This window comes from Monosiga brevicollis, genomic scaffold (genome assembly GCF_000002865.3).
Source record: "Monosiga brevicollis MX1 MONBRscaffold_4 genomic scaffold, whole genome shotgun sequence".
NCBI classification, from domain to species: Eukaryota; class Choanoflagellata; order Craspedida; family Salpingoecidae; genus Monosiga; species Monosiga brevicollis.
Genome location: NW_001865041.1, coordinates 794,749 through 807,859, shown reverse-complemented (window position 1 = coordinate 807,859; position 13,111 = coordinate 794,749). Strand labels below are relative to the sequence as shown.

Here is a 13,111-nt window from a genome sequence, read left to right as displayed (position 1 = left end):
CTGAGCTGCGCATTCGTGTTGCCTGGGTTCTCGCGCACATCGCGGAGAGCGGCAACGGTTTTGCTAAGAGGAGTACGCACGCTTTTGAGCTGTTCTTCTAGTTGCTGACGCGTGGCCGGGCTGCTAATCATTTCCATGGTGGCTTCCGATGCAGAGAGGAGCTGGGAGGCTGCTGCGGTAGCCTGTTTCGCAGCGCCCTGCAGGTCCCGCATCGACTTTTGCACCAAACTGTTGCCAGCCACTTCAGTGGTGACGCTCTTAATGTTCAGCGCGCAGTCCACCAGAGCCTGCCGAGCTTCCTTACTGCGCACGTTCTGGGCCGCCAGCTTGGCGGCGGCTACCATCTGACTCGTGCCTTGTGCCAGGCGCTCCACGTTCTTGAGATGTACCTCGCGAGCGGCGGGCGCGGTTTCGTGTGCTGCCCGGGTCTTGAGCTCACCCACGACCACGGCAGCGGCTTGAGCCAGGGTTTTGGTGGTGGCTACCAGCTCAGGCCCATTGGCGCCTACGGTCTCAAGGCGTTCTGCCGCATCGGATATAGCTGAACAAGCAAGTTCAAATTGGGTCGAGGCGCCGCTGCCCAGGATCTCCGGCACGCTGTTGATGAGCTCGGCCAGGCTGGCCGTCACAGCAGAAGCGGATGTACCCAGGCGCTGAAGCTCGGGTTTGTTGGAGCACGACGATTGGGAAATATCGAGCAACCGCTCGACCTCTGCGGCAATGCCGCGTGCCAAGTCGCAGAGTTGTTCCTGGCAGACGTTGTCGGAGAGCACGGGCCCCAAAATTTTGCCATTGGCTGCAAGCTGGGTGATGCTCGTGGCTACGGTTTTCGCGGCCTTGATGACGTGCTGCTGCATGGTTGGGTCATCACACTGTCCAGCAACAACCTTAGCTTGCTCGACTAGTGCTGCCGTACCGGTGGCCACGTTGCGCACAAGGCCATTGAGGCGTTCGGATTGCTCCCGCGTGACCTCGAGGGACCCCAAAACGGAGAGCAGGCGCTCTGCTGCGGTGGCAGCAATCTTGATGGAGGCTTCGAGGGGTGCGGCAGGAACGTTTCCGCTTTCGTTCGCCGCATAGGGTTCCACGACAGCTGCAATTGCTCCAACAAACTCTTGACTCGCAGACACGATGGCCGAGGCCTGGTTATCATCCAGACCAGCGGTGCGTGCGGCGTTGGTAGCGGCGTTGACGATATTTGAGGAGATGGCGGTAAAGGCAGACCCCAGCCCCGTCAGGTGGGAGCGCCCGCGATCAGTCTTGCTGGAGATGTTCAACAATGAGCTACAGTTGACCATGATGGCAGCCACAGAGGAGATGACCTGTTGTTTCGCAACAGCAGCTTGATCCACGCGGGACTGAGAGGAAGCGTCGTCTTCGGCTTGAGGCGGCTGCGGCGCAGTCACACTGGCAGCGGCTTTTTGCAAGCTTTCCTGAGCCTTGCTAACGTGAGTTGCCAAGGAGAGTTGGCCCTGTGCGCTAGTGCGAAGGCGCGGGCGTGCACCCAAGGCGGCGGTGTTGCGTCGGGCGTTCATCTGCTGGGCGCGCATGGGACCCACGGCCTCAGCGGTGGCCATCTTGCTCTCTGCAGCTTCAGCCATGGCGACCTGGCTTTCGGCAAACTGCTCGACCTCGCGCTGGTCGGCTTGGCGTTTTTTCTTCAGAATGATATCGATATAGCCGGCGATGAGCTGGGAAATGCTGTCCCCCTCGTCCGTTTGGACGCTGTAGTATTCTGCATAGTCACCAAAGTCGAGGGTAAAGCTGTTGGGCGAGGCAACCCACCGACGCACGGTGGTGAGGGGCCAGGTGCGGAGGACCTCCTTGGTCTTCTCATCCATGCGCATGACGCTCTCGCGAGTAATGCCAAGCAGTGTGCTGACGAGCTTGTTTTTGCCCTTGAGCTTTTCCTTGACTTTGAAGAAGCTGATGCCGTAGGTGTTGAGAGAGCGACACATGGTGATATACTTGTACTTGACGGCCAACTCCTGCACACCCTGTTGTTTCTTGTGCTCTGCGTAGATTTTCTTTTCGATGCCCTTGACCTTGACGTATTCCAGAGGCAAGACGCTGCGCAGATCATCGATAAAGCCCACCTTGTGGCGGTCTGGGTTGTGGTTGCCAAATTCGATCTGCATTTGCATGCCCGCGAACGTGACTGCTTCGTCCTGTGTGCATGGGTATTGGCCCTTGAGGATGGCGTCCTTGGACTGCGACGTGTGACCAGGCAAAGGATTCAGAGCAAGGTAATCGAAATGAGCTAGCGATTGAAGGGATTTGAGATTTTGAGGCCACCAAAGCAATCTGAGCGAGATGAACTTGGTTTCTGACCTGGCCATAAACAAGGTTGACCTGCACCGGGTCATTTCGGTCAATTTCTTGGTCAGTATAGAAGAACTTTTTGCGCAGCACCAGGACCTCGTCTGGGCGCACGTTCTGCTCCAAAAGGGTGAGGTCGTGTTGCAGCCACTTCTCCTCCTCCTAGAAATAGCCACGGGGGCAACGCAAGGACCAGTTGGCTATGAAATGTGCATGCTTGATGCTCAGAGTTGTCGTTGGGTGTTGCTGCCTGGTGTTGCTGTTGGAATGGTGGTCAGGAAAACCCAGGAAAGAGAGTGTGTTGGGGAGGGAGATGGAGAGGTAGAAAGAGAAACAGAGAGAGCAAGAGAAGTCGAGGAAGAAGAGGAGGAAGAAAAAGAAGAAGAAGAAGAAGAAGAAAAGGAAGCAGAAGAGGAGGAGGAAGAAAAGAAGAAGACGAAGAAGAAGAGAAAGAAGAAATGAAGCCATAAATGGTGTCATCGTACGTTGAGTCGGGCGCGAACGTCGGATAGGGTCTCCTTCTTCTTGCGTTTGACACTGGCGAGCTTGGCCGAGGCAACTGTATCAGTCTCTTCGGGCACGAGAGAATACTCCTCAAAGTTTTGTACGCCGATGCGATGGCATACGTGGCGGACAATGGCCCCCAGGGTCTGGCTCTCATCAATCTGCAAAGGCAGATTTGGAGATGGCGGGTGATCAGGGCTGGACATGATTATTGGGAATTCATGTTCGTGCCAGCACACATGTTGGGCGGTGGCTACAAACCATGAGGGTACGGATGCTTTTTTCGGAACCATCGATCAGCTTGATTTTGAGCATGCGTTGGCGCTTGCGCATACAGAGGGTTTCCTGACGACGAAAGCGAAGGACAAACAGGGACATCACGCTTCGTCATTGCGCGGTGCTCGTTGGCGCCTAGGAAATTCAAGGCCATCAACATACCTGTTCTTGAATTCCCAGAGTGCCCAAGGAAGCGCCGGCGTCCAGCCAAAGGTTGAAGCCGCCATGCTCCGATTTGCGTAGCAGGCCATAATCACCAGCTACGTCGGGTTGGTGGGTGTCAGTGCTCAAAAGCGCGCAAGAAGCGCACGCAGAGAGACGAGTAAGTTGGTAGGCAGGTTGCCTGCCATGACACACCGCTTTCAATGTCTTGGCCAAGTTCTTGAATAACCTGCAGGCATACTTCAGTGATGGTCGTCGTCTTGTTCACCTATGTAGCCAAACCCCCGCAGGCGCAAGCAGGCGCCAAAATGAAGAAGGGGTGAGGCCGAAGGCGGCGAGAAGCAGTAGACGTTTAAACTGAGCATACCTTGAGAGGCACATCTCGCTGGTCCAGAACATGCACCACAATGGCAATCTCAGACATGCTGGAGGTGCTAGAGGTGAGTCGGGCGTCTGGTGAGTGCTGCAGGACAACCGCTGGGGTAGGTTGATGGGGCTGATCGAGCTTGTGCGCACCAAACAAACCTGATGTGAAAGGCTTGCTCCGGTCTTCTTTAAAAACAACAAGGGCCAGGAAGTTGTGACGGCCACCAGACCGCCGCCAACAAGAGCCTGCCGCAGCCCACTGTCTGTCTGTATGTATACGTGTGGGTGTGATGAGTGAGTGAGGTGGGGGTTGTTGTTGTGGTGGTCTGAATGTCAGTGTACGCGTTGGCGCAGAAAATTAAAATCCCTCAGAGAAGAGACGAGAGTGTGTGGGCGGATTTTGTGTGTGTGTGTGTGTGTGTGTGTGTGTGTGTGTGTGTGTGTGTGTGTGTGTGTGTGTGTGTGTGTGTGAGCTGGCTTTTTTGTTCTTCAAATCACGCTATGCTGGACTGTTTTGTTTTCGATGCGACAACTTCTCTTAATTCTTCTTCTTGATTCTAAATACACAACATTACCTGATCTGCACATAGTCTGCATGTTTTTACGCAAGACAAGAAAGGGCCCTTGGGCGTTCCCGCAAATACATCACCTCCCCGAGAAAGGCCATCATCCATCTTCCGAAAAGAAGCAGCGAGCTCACGTTCACAGGGTCAATTATGAAGTTTGTATTATTGGGGTTCAGACATCTCCTAGGCCGTCACATCATGCGGGATGCACGCTCGGATGTTGTCTCCAAGCCCGCCATAAGGATGAGCTGCATCCAGTAGCGTGACAAGAGGAGTGTCTCGTCAAAGTGCACGAATCGCTGTTCGGCCTGCGCTGTCCAAGCAGCAAGCAAGTCTTCTTCTGGCAGGGCTGTCAAGTTGTCGATGCGAATGACAGGCAGTTGATCAAAAAGCGCGTCGTAGGCCGCGCGGCGTTCAACTACGGGCACGGCCCCCATCAGGAGAGCCTCCCAAGTACGATGGCAATCGTAGCCCACACCCGGTGGGCTCAGCACAAATTGCGTTTGAGCATAGTACGTCCAGAGAGCCAAACGTTCAATGCGGCCGGGCTCGAGTACAGCCGAACCGAGGCGCTCGCGTAACGCTGCAGCGATCTGGGCTCGGGTGCCTTTGAGCCCCATGTTCAAGATGACCTCTTGGCGTCGGAAAGCGAAGCGCAACTGCTCGGTACGCTTGCGGGCCAGCTCTTCAGCTTGTTGCTGAACTGTGCGCTGTCCGCGAAAAGACTGTGTGTGCAGGTCAACCCCAATGGGCAAGGCCGTCAGCCGCTCGTGGACCAGCCCGGCATTTTGTGCAAACCATTGCACAAGCAATGGGTGGTCCAAGATCGCGCTGACCGATGCACCCAAAACTTTGGAATGATAGTGAAACCCCGGCATAAGGGTCATTTGTGGGACAGTGAGGTCCGACAGCCCCGAGATCAGCACGAAACGCTGCTGAGCGGCCTCGAGCAGGGGCAGCATCTCAGTCAGAAACGCTGGCAACTGCTCCGATACCACGTAAATGCGCAGGGGCCGCTCAGCTGCCCTGGCTTGAAAGGCACTCAAGCCTTGGCGATACCACTCAAGATCAAAAGGATAGTCCACCTCTGTATCGCCGACGTGGGGTGCCGGTGAAATGTCTGCGGTTGCCACGAAGCACTTGTTCCACACGGGCACGGCCCAGCAAGGGTGGGCTGGTAGCCGCTCCCTCTCTTGCACTGGGCTGCGAAAAATTGCAACGTCATCAAAATACCGAGACCGCTGCCGATACTGCCAAACTGAAACCACCAACAGTATCGCCAACCCCACGGCCAAGGCCCCGTACACGACGCGCCCCCGCCTCATGGTCGGGCCGTTTCTTGTTTCTTGTTATTGGAGTACCACACCCCCTCCTGCCCCGCCGCAAAATGTCAGACGACACGATTGTCAGATGAAACATTTTGTCAGACAACTCTCACAACAGTCACAACAGCAGAATGCAAGAACAAGAACAAGCAAGAGCAATATGGCTCCACAATCATTTGACTGGTCCGTGTGGAATGTAAGCGTGGACAGCCTCATCCACCACTGGCGGCTGGAATGTGCCCCCGCCACGCCTGGCCCCTGTGGCAGTCGGAAAGAACTCCCTCGCCTGGCTCTTTGGCAGGGGAGCCGTTTCACATCTTGTCTCGTGCTTGCAATCCGTCTTTTTCTGTTCATCCACTCACCTGCGCGTGTTGCTCTTTGGGCGAACAGCTTTGGAATCCTTGCCCACTTTGACCCTACATCATGGGTGTTCAGGTCAGTAGCGGCGTCGCAGAGCACTGCCACTAATAGAGCAAGGAGGAGAGAGGGGCGCGCAATTGAAGAAAACGCTCAGCCTTCTGTGTTCTTTTCGCTGCGTCAGGAGGTACCAACCCAGGCCTTTGACGACCAAAAGCCCGGTACATCGGGCCTGCGCAAGAAGGTCACTGTCTTCCAGCAACCCAACTACACCAACAATTTTATCCAGGCCACCATCGATGCCGTGACCGAGCTTGAAGGCAGCCTGGCTGGTGCCACCCTGGCTGTTGGCGGCGATGGCCGTTTCTACCTTCCTGAAGCGATCCAGATCATTATCAAGATGGCAGCGGCAAACAAGGTGCGTCACGCCTTGGGCCCCCACCGTGGCATGTGGTCGGCCCATCTTCTTCACGGCTATCAACAATGCCTTTAGATTGGCCGCCTCGTCATTGGCCAAAATGGTCTCTTCTCCACACCAGCCGTGTCTGCCCTGATCCGCCAGCGTCAGCTCCGAGGTGTGTCCCCGTCGCTACGCTGAAGATTTGTGCGATGTCTTGCCGACCCGCATCACCCCTCTTCTCGCCGCCTCAGATTCACCCTCCGCTGCTGCTTTGTTGCCATTTCCCAGGTGGTATCATTTTGACGGCCTCTCACAACCCGGGAGGACCTACCGAAGATTTCGGCATCAAGTACAACATTGCCAACGGCGGTAAGCTCTTGGCCCGCTGATCCATGTTCCCTTGGCGACGCCCCAGCCGCATCTCATGTCCATGCATGCGCATGCACCCCTTTATTATTGTGCAACCACAGGGCCAGCCCCAGGCAGCGTCACGGACACCATCTTCAAAAAGAGCCAAGCGCTGACCAAATATCAAATCTCAGATGCTGCCGACGTGGATCTCAGCGTCTTGGGTGAGGTCCGGGTTGAGGACATGATTGTTGAGATCGTCGACCCCGTGGACAACTACGCCACTCTTATGCAAGAGCTTTTTGACTTTGATGCCCTCAAGGCCTATGTGAGCTCGGGCATTAAGCTGCACATTGACTGTCTCAGCGGTATGTTTAGGCCCCTGATCCCCAAACAACCCCACCCCCTCGCACAGAACACACGTGCACGGCCTCGTCCACCAGCCCATGCGATAACAGTCAAGGACTGTTGTTGTTTTTTTTCCCGCTCTTGCTTTGATTTCATTCTTGCGGGCGTTTGCCCTCGCTGCCCCTTCCATTTGCCAGGCATTGCTGGTCCCTACGCGAAGCGCATCTATGTGGACCTTCTTGGCGCCCCGGAGGATGCCGTGGTCAATGCAAGCCCAAAGCCCGACTTTGGCGGTGGCCACCCGGATCCCAATCTCGTGTATGCTCACGATCTTGTGGCAGCCATGCAGACGGGTGCATACGACTTTGGCGCAGCCTTTGACGGAGACGCGGTTTGTCCTCGATCCTTGGGCAATCCATCGGTTGCCTGGCGCGGCAGTGCGCGATTGCAGCCTCCACGAGGTGTCGACGGGTTGGCCTTACTGAAACAGCCTTGCCTCACATTGCAAATGAACCCCTTTGAACTGCTCGCCTTCCCTGGCAATTCTTGTGCAGGATCGCAACATGATTTTGGGCAAAAATGGCTTTTTTGTGACGCCATCTGACTCTGTGGCCGTCCTAGCGGCCCAGTATGAACATATTCCCTACCTCAAGAAGAACGGCTTGCAAGGCGTCTCCCGCTCCATGCCTACCGGTGCGGTCATACTCGTGCGGGCTTGAGGTCCTTTGCTCCTTCCTTTTGATCAAGCATCTTTTTTTTTTTTTTATGCTTATTATTGTGGTCTCGTCTCTGATGACAACCCCCCTTGTTTGGCAGGTGCTGCTCTCGATCTTGTCGCAAAGAAGCTGGACATTGAATTCTTCGAAGTGCCAACCGGCTGGAAGTTTTTCGGCAACCTCATGGTTCGCCCTGCATGGTGTTTGATGGCGTGGCCCTCGTTGTAGCTGACCCGCTCTCCTTGACATGCGCCCCTCACGCGGCACAATGCCTAACAACGCAATGTGGCATTTCTTCTCCTCTCCTTAGGATGCTGGCCGCCTGTCGCTGTGCGGTGAGGAGTCGTTTGGCACTGGGTCCAAGTAAGTGCCCAGTTTCTACTCTTCAGGCATTATTCAATCATAGAGACGCTGTGGCTTACCTCCGTTTTGCCTTGCCCTCTGCGGCGGCAGCCACATCCGTGAGAAGGATGGTGTATGGGCATCACTTTGCTGGCTCTCCGTCATGGCTGGAACTGGACAGTCAATTGAGCAGATTCTACTGAAGCACTGGCAAGACTTTGGTCGCAATTTCTTCACCCGGTAAGCCCGATGATACTGTGTGTCTTTCCCCGTTCATTTGTTTGTTTGTTTGTTTGTTTGTTTGTTTGTTTGTTTTCCCTTGTGCCATTCTTTGCTGGCCCACTTTCACCACATGACCCGTGACTAATGCCTTGTCAACCGCCCGCCACATCCTGTACTTGCAGCTATGATTATGAAAACGTGAGCAGCGAGGCTGGTGATGCCGTCATGACCAAAGTGCGCAGCCTGATTGGCAATCAGGCCAGTTGGCCGACAGAGTACGTGACACAACCTGAATCTCTGGAAGCTTGACATGATTCACGCCTGCGCGCACTTGCACGCATCCGTGTGCGCTCATGTCCTCTTTTCTGTTGTGTGCTCGCTAGTGCGCCTTCGGGTCACAAGATTGCCTCAGTGGACGATTTTGAGTACACTGACCCAACCAACGGAGAAGTGACCTCCAAGCAAGGCTTGCGCATCATCTTCACTGATGGCTCGCGCATCATCTTTCGCCTCAGCGGCACGGGCAGCAGTGGTGCAACGATTCGCATGTACATTGATAGTTACATCAAGGACGATGCTGCATACACCCAGGACGCGGCGGTGGCATTGAAGCCTTTGGTTGAGCTGGCCCTGCAGCTCTCCAACCTGGCCGACCTCACGGGCCGCACTGAGCCCAGCGTGATTACTTAAGCGTGGCCAAAGGTGTTCAGACCTTTTTGTGATCCAAGTTCCGGCGTGTCTTTCAAAGTGCTCAAGACCATCTACACACGGCGTCGAGCTTGTTCATCACTTGTGCCAAAGTCCGTGTCCAATCCATGATCTAATTTCCATGCTCTTCAACCATTGCACGCTGAAAAAATGGGCTAGAGAGGATCTCCTCATACACAGATCGGAAGAGGTGTGTGTGTGTGTGTGTGTGTGTGTGTGTGTGTGTGTGTGTGTGTGTGTGTGTGTGTGTGTGTGTGTGTGCGGATGTGTGCAGGGCTATAACAGGCATAGTAGAAAGGCCAGCGACGAGAAGAATAGCATTGATTTGGACAACAACTAAGACTGAGATCAAGGGCTCGTGATGGTACAAATGTAACGTCGAGGAGGATGCAAGGTCGTGGTACCGATTGAGGTCAGGTCCATTATTATTTGGCTAACCCAAAGACAGAATAAGACCTCGATGACACTGAGGGTAAAGAAAGAAGCCCCGCTGGGCTGCCAGAGCTTTTGAATCTGCGCCCAGACGTCGTCACTGCTTGGTACCATTACTGCCTAAAAGAGTGCCAAACGGGTAATCCCACAGTTTGCTGCTGATACCGTAGCCTAAGAGAGCATAGTGTGAATTGGTGGGAAAACGAGCTGCATGAGGGGCTAGGAGCAACAGAAGAAGACAACATGCACATCAAGCTCGAGGCCAAGCCTAGCGTCTGAGGTGTTGTGCCAACCTCGCCTGCTCAATTGTGCAGCGTTGGCACCACCCGAGTGTGCTCGTGTACATACCCAAATCGGGCTCCTTATAGTGGTGACGACGATGATAATCCTTGAGATCTTGAAAGTAGGCCAGCGTAGGTTTACCATGATGGAGATAGTAGTGAATGAGGTCGTACGACACGTAGCCCAGGAGGGCACCAGCCATTAACGTGTCCGCGGTCGGGGCAGACAAAAGAGACCGGAATAGCAGGTAAAACGGTGAGGCCATCATAAAGCCTGCCACGGGCGGGAAGACGAGGCGACCCTTGTCAAGGGGGAACTTGTGATGCTGTCCATGCAGAAGAAAGTGGAAGGTGATAAAAAAGTGCGACTGGGAGAAGAGGATGTGAAAGAGGAAGCGATGCAACATGTACTCCAAGAAGGTCCAGAGCAGAAAGCCTCCCATGAACCAGACGATGATGCTGGCTTGGGACAGGGCAGCAGTGCCGGTAGCTCGCCACATGAGGAAGGCAATGATTGGAAGCCAGACGACTGGAATGGCCCACCAAGAGGTTGCGGCGAAAAATTCAAAAAAGTCGTAGCGAAACATGCGAAAGGTACGCTGTGAGGAGGGTCGGTGCACCCAGTCCCAGTAGGCGGGCCCCAACCGAGCCACTTGCACAAACATGGAGCCATTCATGTCAATCGTTGCCGGCGTGAGCGGCGCAGTGTCTGACACAGCCATGCTTGAATGGTTGTCAAAAGCCCTGATTGTCCAAACTCTGTTTCAGCCGTGAACCGAAAGAACGATACGACCGTGGTCAGCGACTCCGCCACGTGTTGCGCGCACGGTGGCGTGAAGCCTTTTGCCACACAGTGCACAGCAGCCGAGGCAAGAGCTTCCGTCGTGTCGGCGCAGCTCTCGTCCCCGTCAGGCGTCTCTGAATGCCCTCTTGCGCCTTCTTGGCCACACCAATCAGCAGCTCTAGACTGACACCGAGAGAGCCAACGCAGCAGCGCTCGCCCGCCCAACGTAAGTAAGTGAATGTGTGTGTGTGTGTGTGTGTGTGTGTGTGTGTGTGTGTGTGTGTGTGTGTGTGTGTGTGTGTGTAAGCACTGCATGTCAGTTGCATCCATTGATGTGTGTGTTGTTTGACACAAATGTCAGCCATTTGCTCGACCGCTTGATCCCTGTATGTCCCACTCACAACTTTGCTGGAGCGATCTGGACGTGCCCTCAAAGCAAGAGCCGCCGCAATCATGAGCTACCAAGGCCCGATTGTGGATACACACCATCATATCTGGGATCTGGAACAGCACGGTGATGGATACCATTGGATTCAAGCCATTCCGACAGGTAAGGCAACCTGTGTCAGCCTCGCGACATGAAAATGGACCACATTTACTGATCGTCACCCATGCGATGCACTGCGTGTGGGTGCGGTGCCCCAGACGGCAAGCTGGCAGTCTTGAAACGCTCGTATCTGCTGGTTGACTTGCTACAAGACTTTGCCGGTCACAACGTTGTGCAGTCGGTTCACGTGCAAGGGGAATATCGGGGAGACCCCATCGAGGAGACTCGCTGGATCACTCAAGTTCGTGCCGCCGATGCAAGTCAAAGCGGCTTTCCCCATGCCATCATCGGTTATGTCGATCTCGCAAGTCCCGATGCTGCCGCCATCCTTGATGCCCATGCCCAGGTCTGCTCTACACCTTCGATTTGACCTGGCAAGCATGAAAGGCAGGACCCGTCAAGGGTCAAAGAATTTAGGGACGAATGGGGTAGCTATAGAGACGATTGGAGCGAGCCCTCACAAGCTAACGTGTGTTGGCACGCGCAGTACTCGGGCTTTCGGGGCGTTCGACAGCAGCTCAACTGGCATGATGAGAAGGTGGATCTTCGAGCTGCCGAGCGCGATTACCTAGCCGATCCCACGTGCGTGAGCTCTCTTTGGTTGCATATGTGGACGCCGTGCTTCTTCCGTATATGACATGCCCTGGGCTAACATTGATCATGCTACCCAGGTGGCGAGCACAAATGCAACTAGTGGCCGACCGCAATCTCATCTTTGAGCTTCACCTCCTGCCCCACCAGGTAAAGTCATCATCATCATCATTATCCTCTGTGCTAGACCTCAACTTCCCGCCCCGCTCACGAACCTGCCTTCTGAACATGTCTTTGGCGGTGCTTAGCTGGCAGCAGCAGCAGAGCTGGCAGCCGAATACCCACAAGTCACATTCATCCTAAACCACGTCGCCTGTCCCGTGGAACGCGATGATGCGGGACGAGAACGCTGGCAAGCTGGCATGAATCTGTTGGCGCGGCAACCTAACGTGGCCTGTAAACTTTCCGGCTTGATTCATCCCATGCACACCTCAGCCGGTACGAAGCGCGACGCAAGCTATCCGTCCAATTCTTGGCCCCGATGCCACAGTGCCACTTTTGGACTGTTTGGATAGTGTATTCTTGTCAAGTTTGTTTGTTCTTCTGTCTCTCGTTTTTCTTTTGCTCCCGCTCAGCCGCTCTGGCCTCGGTCTTGCCTTGTTAGGAGAATGGAGTGCCAGTAGCCTTCAATTCTGGGTTGAGGGGGCAATCCAAGCTTTCAGCCCAGACCGCTGCATGTTTGGCTCCAACTTCCCCGTCGACAAGGTTTGCGGCAGCTATGCCGATCTCGTGAACGCAGTGAAGGTTCGTGCACCGCACACGCGCACAGAGCAGTGTTTGATTGTGATGCATCCCTGGCCCCAACCCTCACGGCCCTTGCATTGATCCGCATTGACTAGACGTCCCTGGATGCGCTCGCGCTCGAGGAGAGCGCACAGCGCAAGATCTTCCACGACAATGCCGTTCGTTTCTACCGTCTTTAGGCTGCTGAGGCTTTCACTGGTACATGTCACCAAGGGTCAGCTGTTCTTTTTGAGCATGCCAATGACTGAGCTTGACGCCAAACTCGACTGATTTGTTCATATGCCTCACTATGAGATGCTTGGCGCGCGCTCGTTCACCATCAAATGAAACAATGCTTTCAAAGGCGCCATGGCTACCCGTGGACATGTGGACATGCACTCACAAGCAACAATAAACAAATGGCAGCCAGCCTTGTTCATGCAAACTGACATGCTAAAGCTGCTCTTGTTTCCACTGGCTCGGAAGTATCCCTGTGACCATTCCCAATCAATAGAAAAGATTGAACAAACCATCAGTCGCTGCTTTGTGTGTGTGTGTGTGTGTGTGTGTGTGTGTGTGTGTGTGTGTGTGTGTGTGTGTGTGTGTGTGTGTGTGTGTGTGTGTGTGTGTGTGTGTGTGTGTGTGTGTGGCAGTATTGGGATGACTTTTGTGTGATTTTCTTTTTTTTTTTTTTAAATCATTCAGATCGAGGTCATTCGCTGAGACGTGGACCATAGTTTGGGTCGGGCCCCAGTGAGGGCCGAAGCTGAGGGAAGGAAGGGAGGATCAAGGGC

At 54.6% G+C, this 13,111-nt stretch overlaps 5 protein-coding genes across 5 annotated transcripts; 2 read left to right on the top strand and 3 right to left on the bottom strand.

Moving 5' to 3' along the window:
* Nucleotides 1–80: 80 nt before the first annotated feature.
* Nucleotides 81–3,685, bottom strand: MONBRDRAFT_23461 (uncharacterized protein; the record flags this gene model as incomplete). The annotated part of the gene is made up of 7 exons (XM_001743615.1): nucleotides 81–2,210; nucleotides 2,332–2,481; nucleotides 2,805–2,984; nucleotides 3,085–3,168; nucleotides 3,262–3,359; nucleotides 3,457–3,529; nucleotides 3,629–3,685. Coding segments are annotated over 7 exons (2,772 nt in total), but the record flags the coding sequence as incomplete, so codon positions are not given.
* Nucleotides 3,686–4,384: 699 nt separating this feature from the next.
* MONBRDRAFT_6315 (uncharacterized protein) lies at nucleotides 4,385–5,518 on the bottom strand (the record flags this gene model as incomplete). The annotated part of the gene is made up of 1 exon (XM_001743614.1): nucleotides 4,385–5,518. One exon carries the CDS (start codon nucleotides 5,516–5,518, stop codon nucleotides 4,385–4,387), a length of 1,134 nt encoding a protein of 377 aa, XP_001743666.1.
* A 423-nt stretch (nucleotides 5,519–5,941) lies between these two features.
* MONBRDRAFT_34982 (uncharacterized protein) lies at nucleotides 5,942–8,941 on the top strand (the record flags this gene model as incomplete). The annotated part of the gene is made up of 12 exons (XM_001743862.1): nucleotides 5,942–5,953; nucleotides 6,060–6,293; nucleotides 6,369–6,450; nucleotides 6,564–6,644; nucleotides 6,746–6,991; nucleotides 7,169–7,362; nucleotides 7,526–7,664; nucleotides 7,788–7,873; nucleotides 7,998–8,050; nucleotides 8,141–8,269; nucleotides 8,434–8,526; nucleotides 8,635–8,941. The coding sequence occupies 12 exons, from the start codon at nucleotides 5,942–5,944 to the stop codon at nucleotides 8,939–8,941; spliced, it is 1,656 nt and encodes a 551-aa protein (XP_001743914.1).
* A 547-nt stretch (nucleotides 8,942–9,488) lies between these two features.
* On the bottom strand, nucleotides 9,489–10,337 carry MONBRDRAFT_15270 (uncharacterized protein; the record flags this gene model as incomplete). Its single annotated transcript, XM_001743613.1, has 2 exons — nucleotides 9,489–9,562; nucleotides 9,740–10,337. 2 exons carry the CDS (start codon nucleotides 10,335–10,337, stop codon nucleotides 9,489–9,491), a joined length of 672 nt encoding a protein of 223 aa, XP_001743665.1.
* Nucleotides 10,338–10,909: 572 nt separating this feature from the next.
* On the top strand, nucleotides 10,910–12,992 carry MONBRDRAFT_23457 (uncharacterized protein; the record flags this gene model as incomplete). Its single annotated transcript, XM_001743861.1, has 8 exons — nucleotides 10,910–11,006; nucleotides 11,102–11,349; nucleotides 11,491–11,585; nucleotides 11,675–11,744; nucleotides 11,843–12,032; nucleotides 12,199–12,338; nucleotides 12,434–12,496; nucleotides 12,744–12,992. The coding sequence occupies 8 exons, from the start codon at nucleotides 10,910–10,912 to the stop codon at nucleotides 12,990–12,992; spliced, it is 1,152 nt and encodes a 383-aa protein (XP_001743913.1).
* Nucleotides 12,993–13,111: the final 119 nt, after the last annotated feature.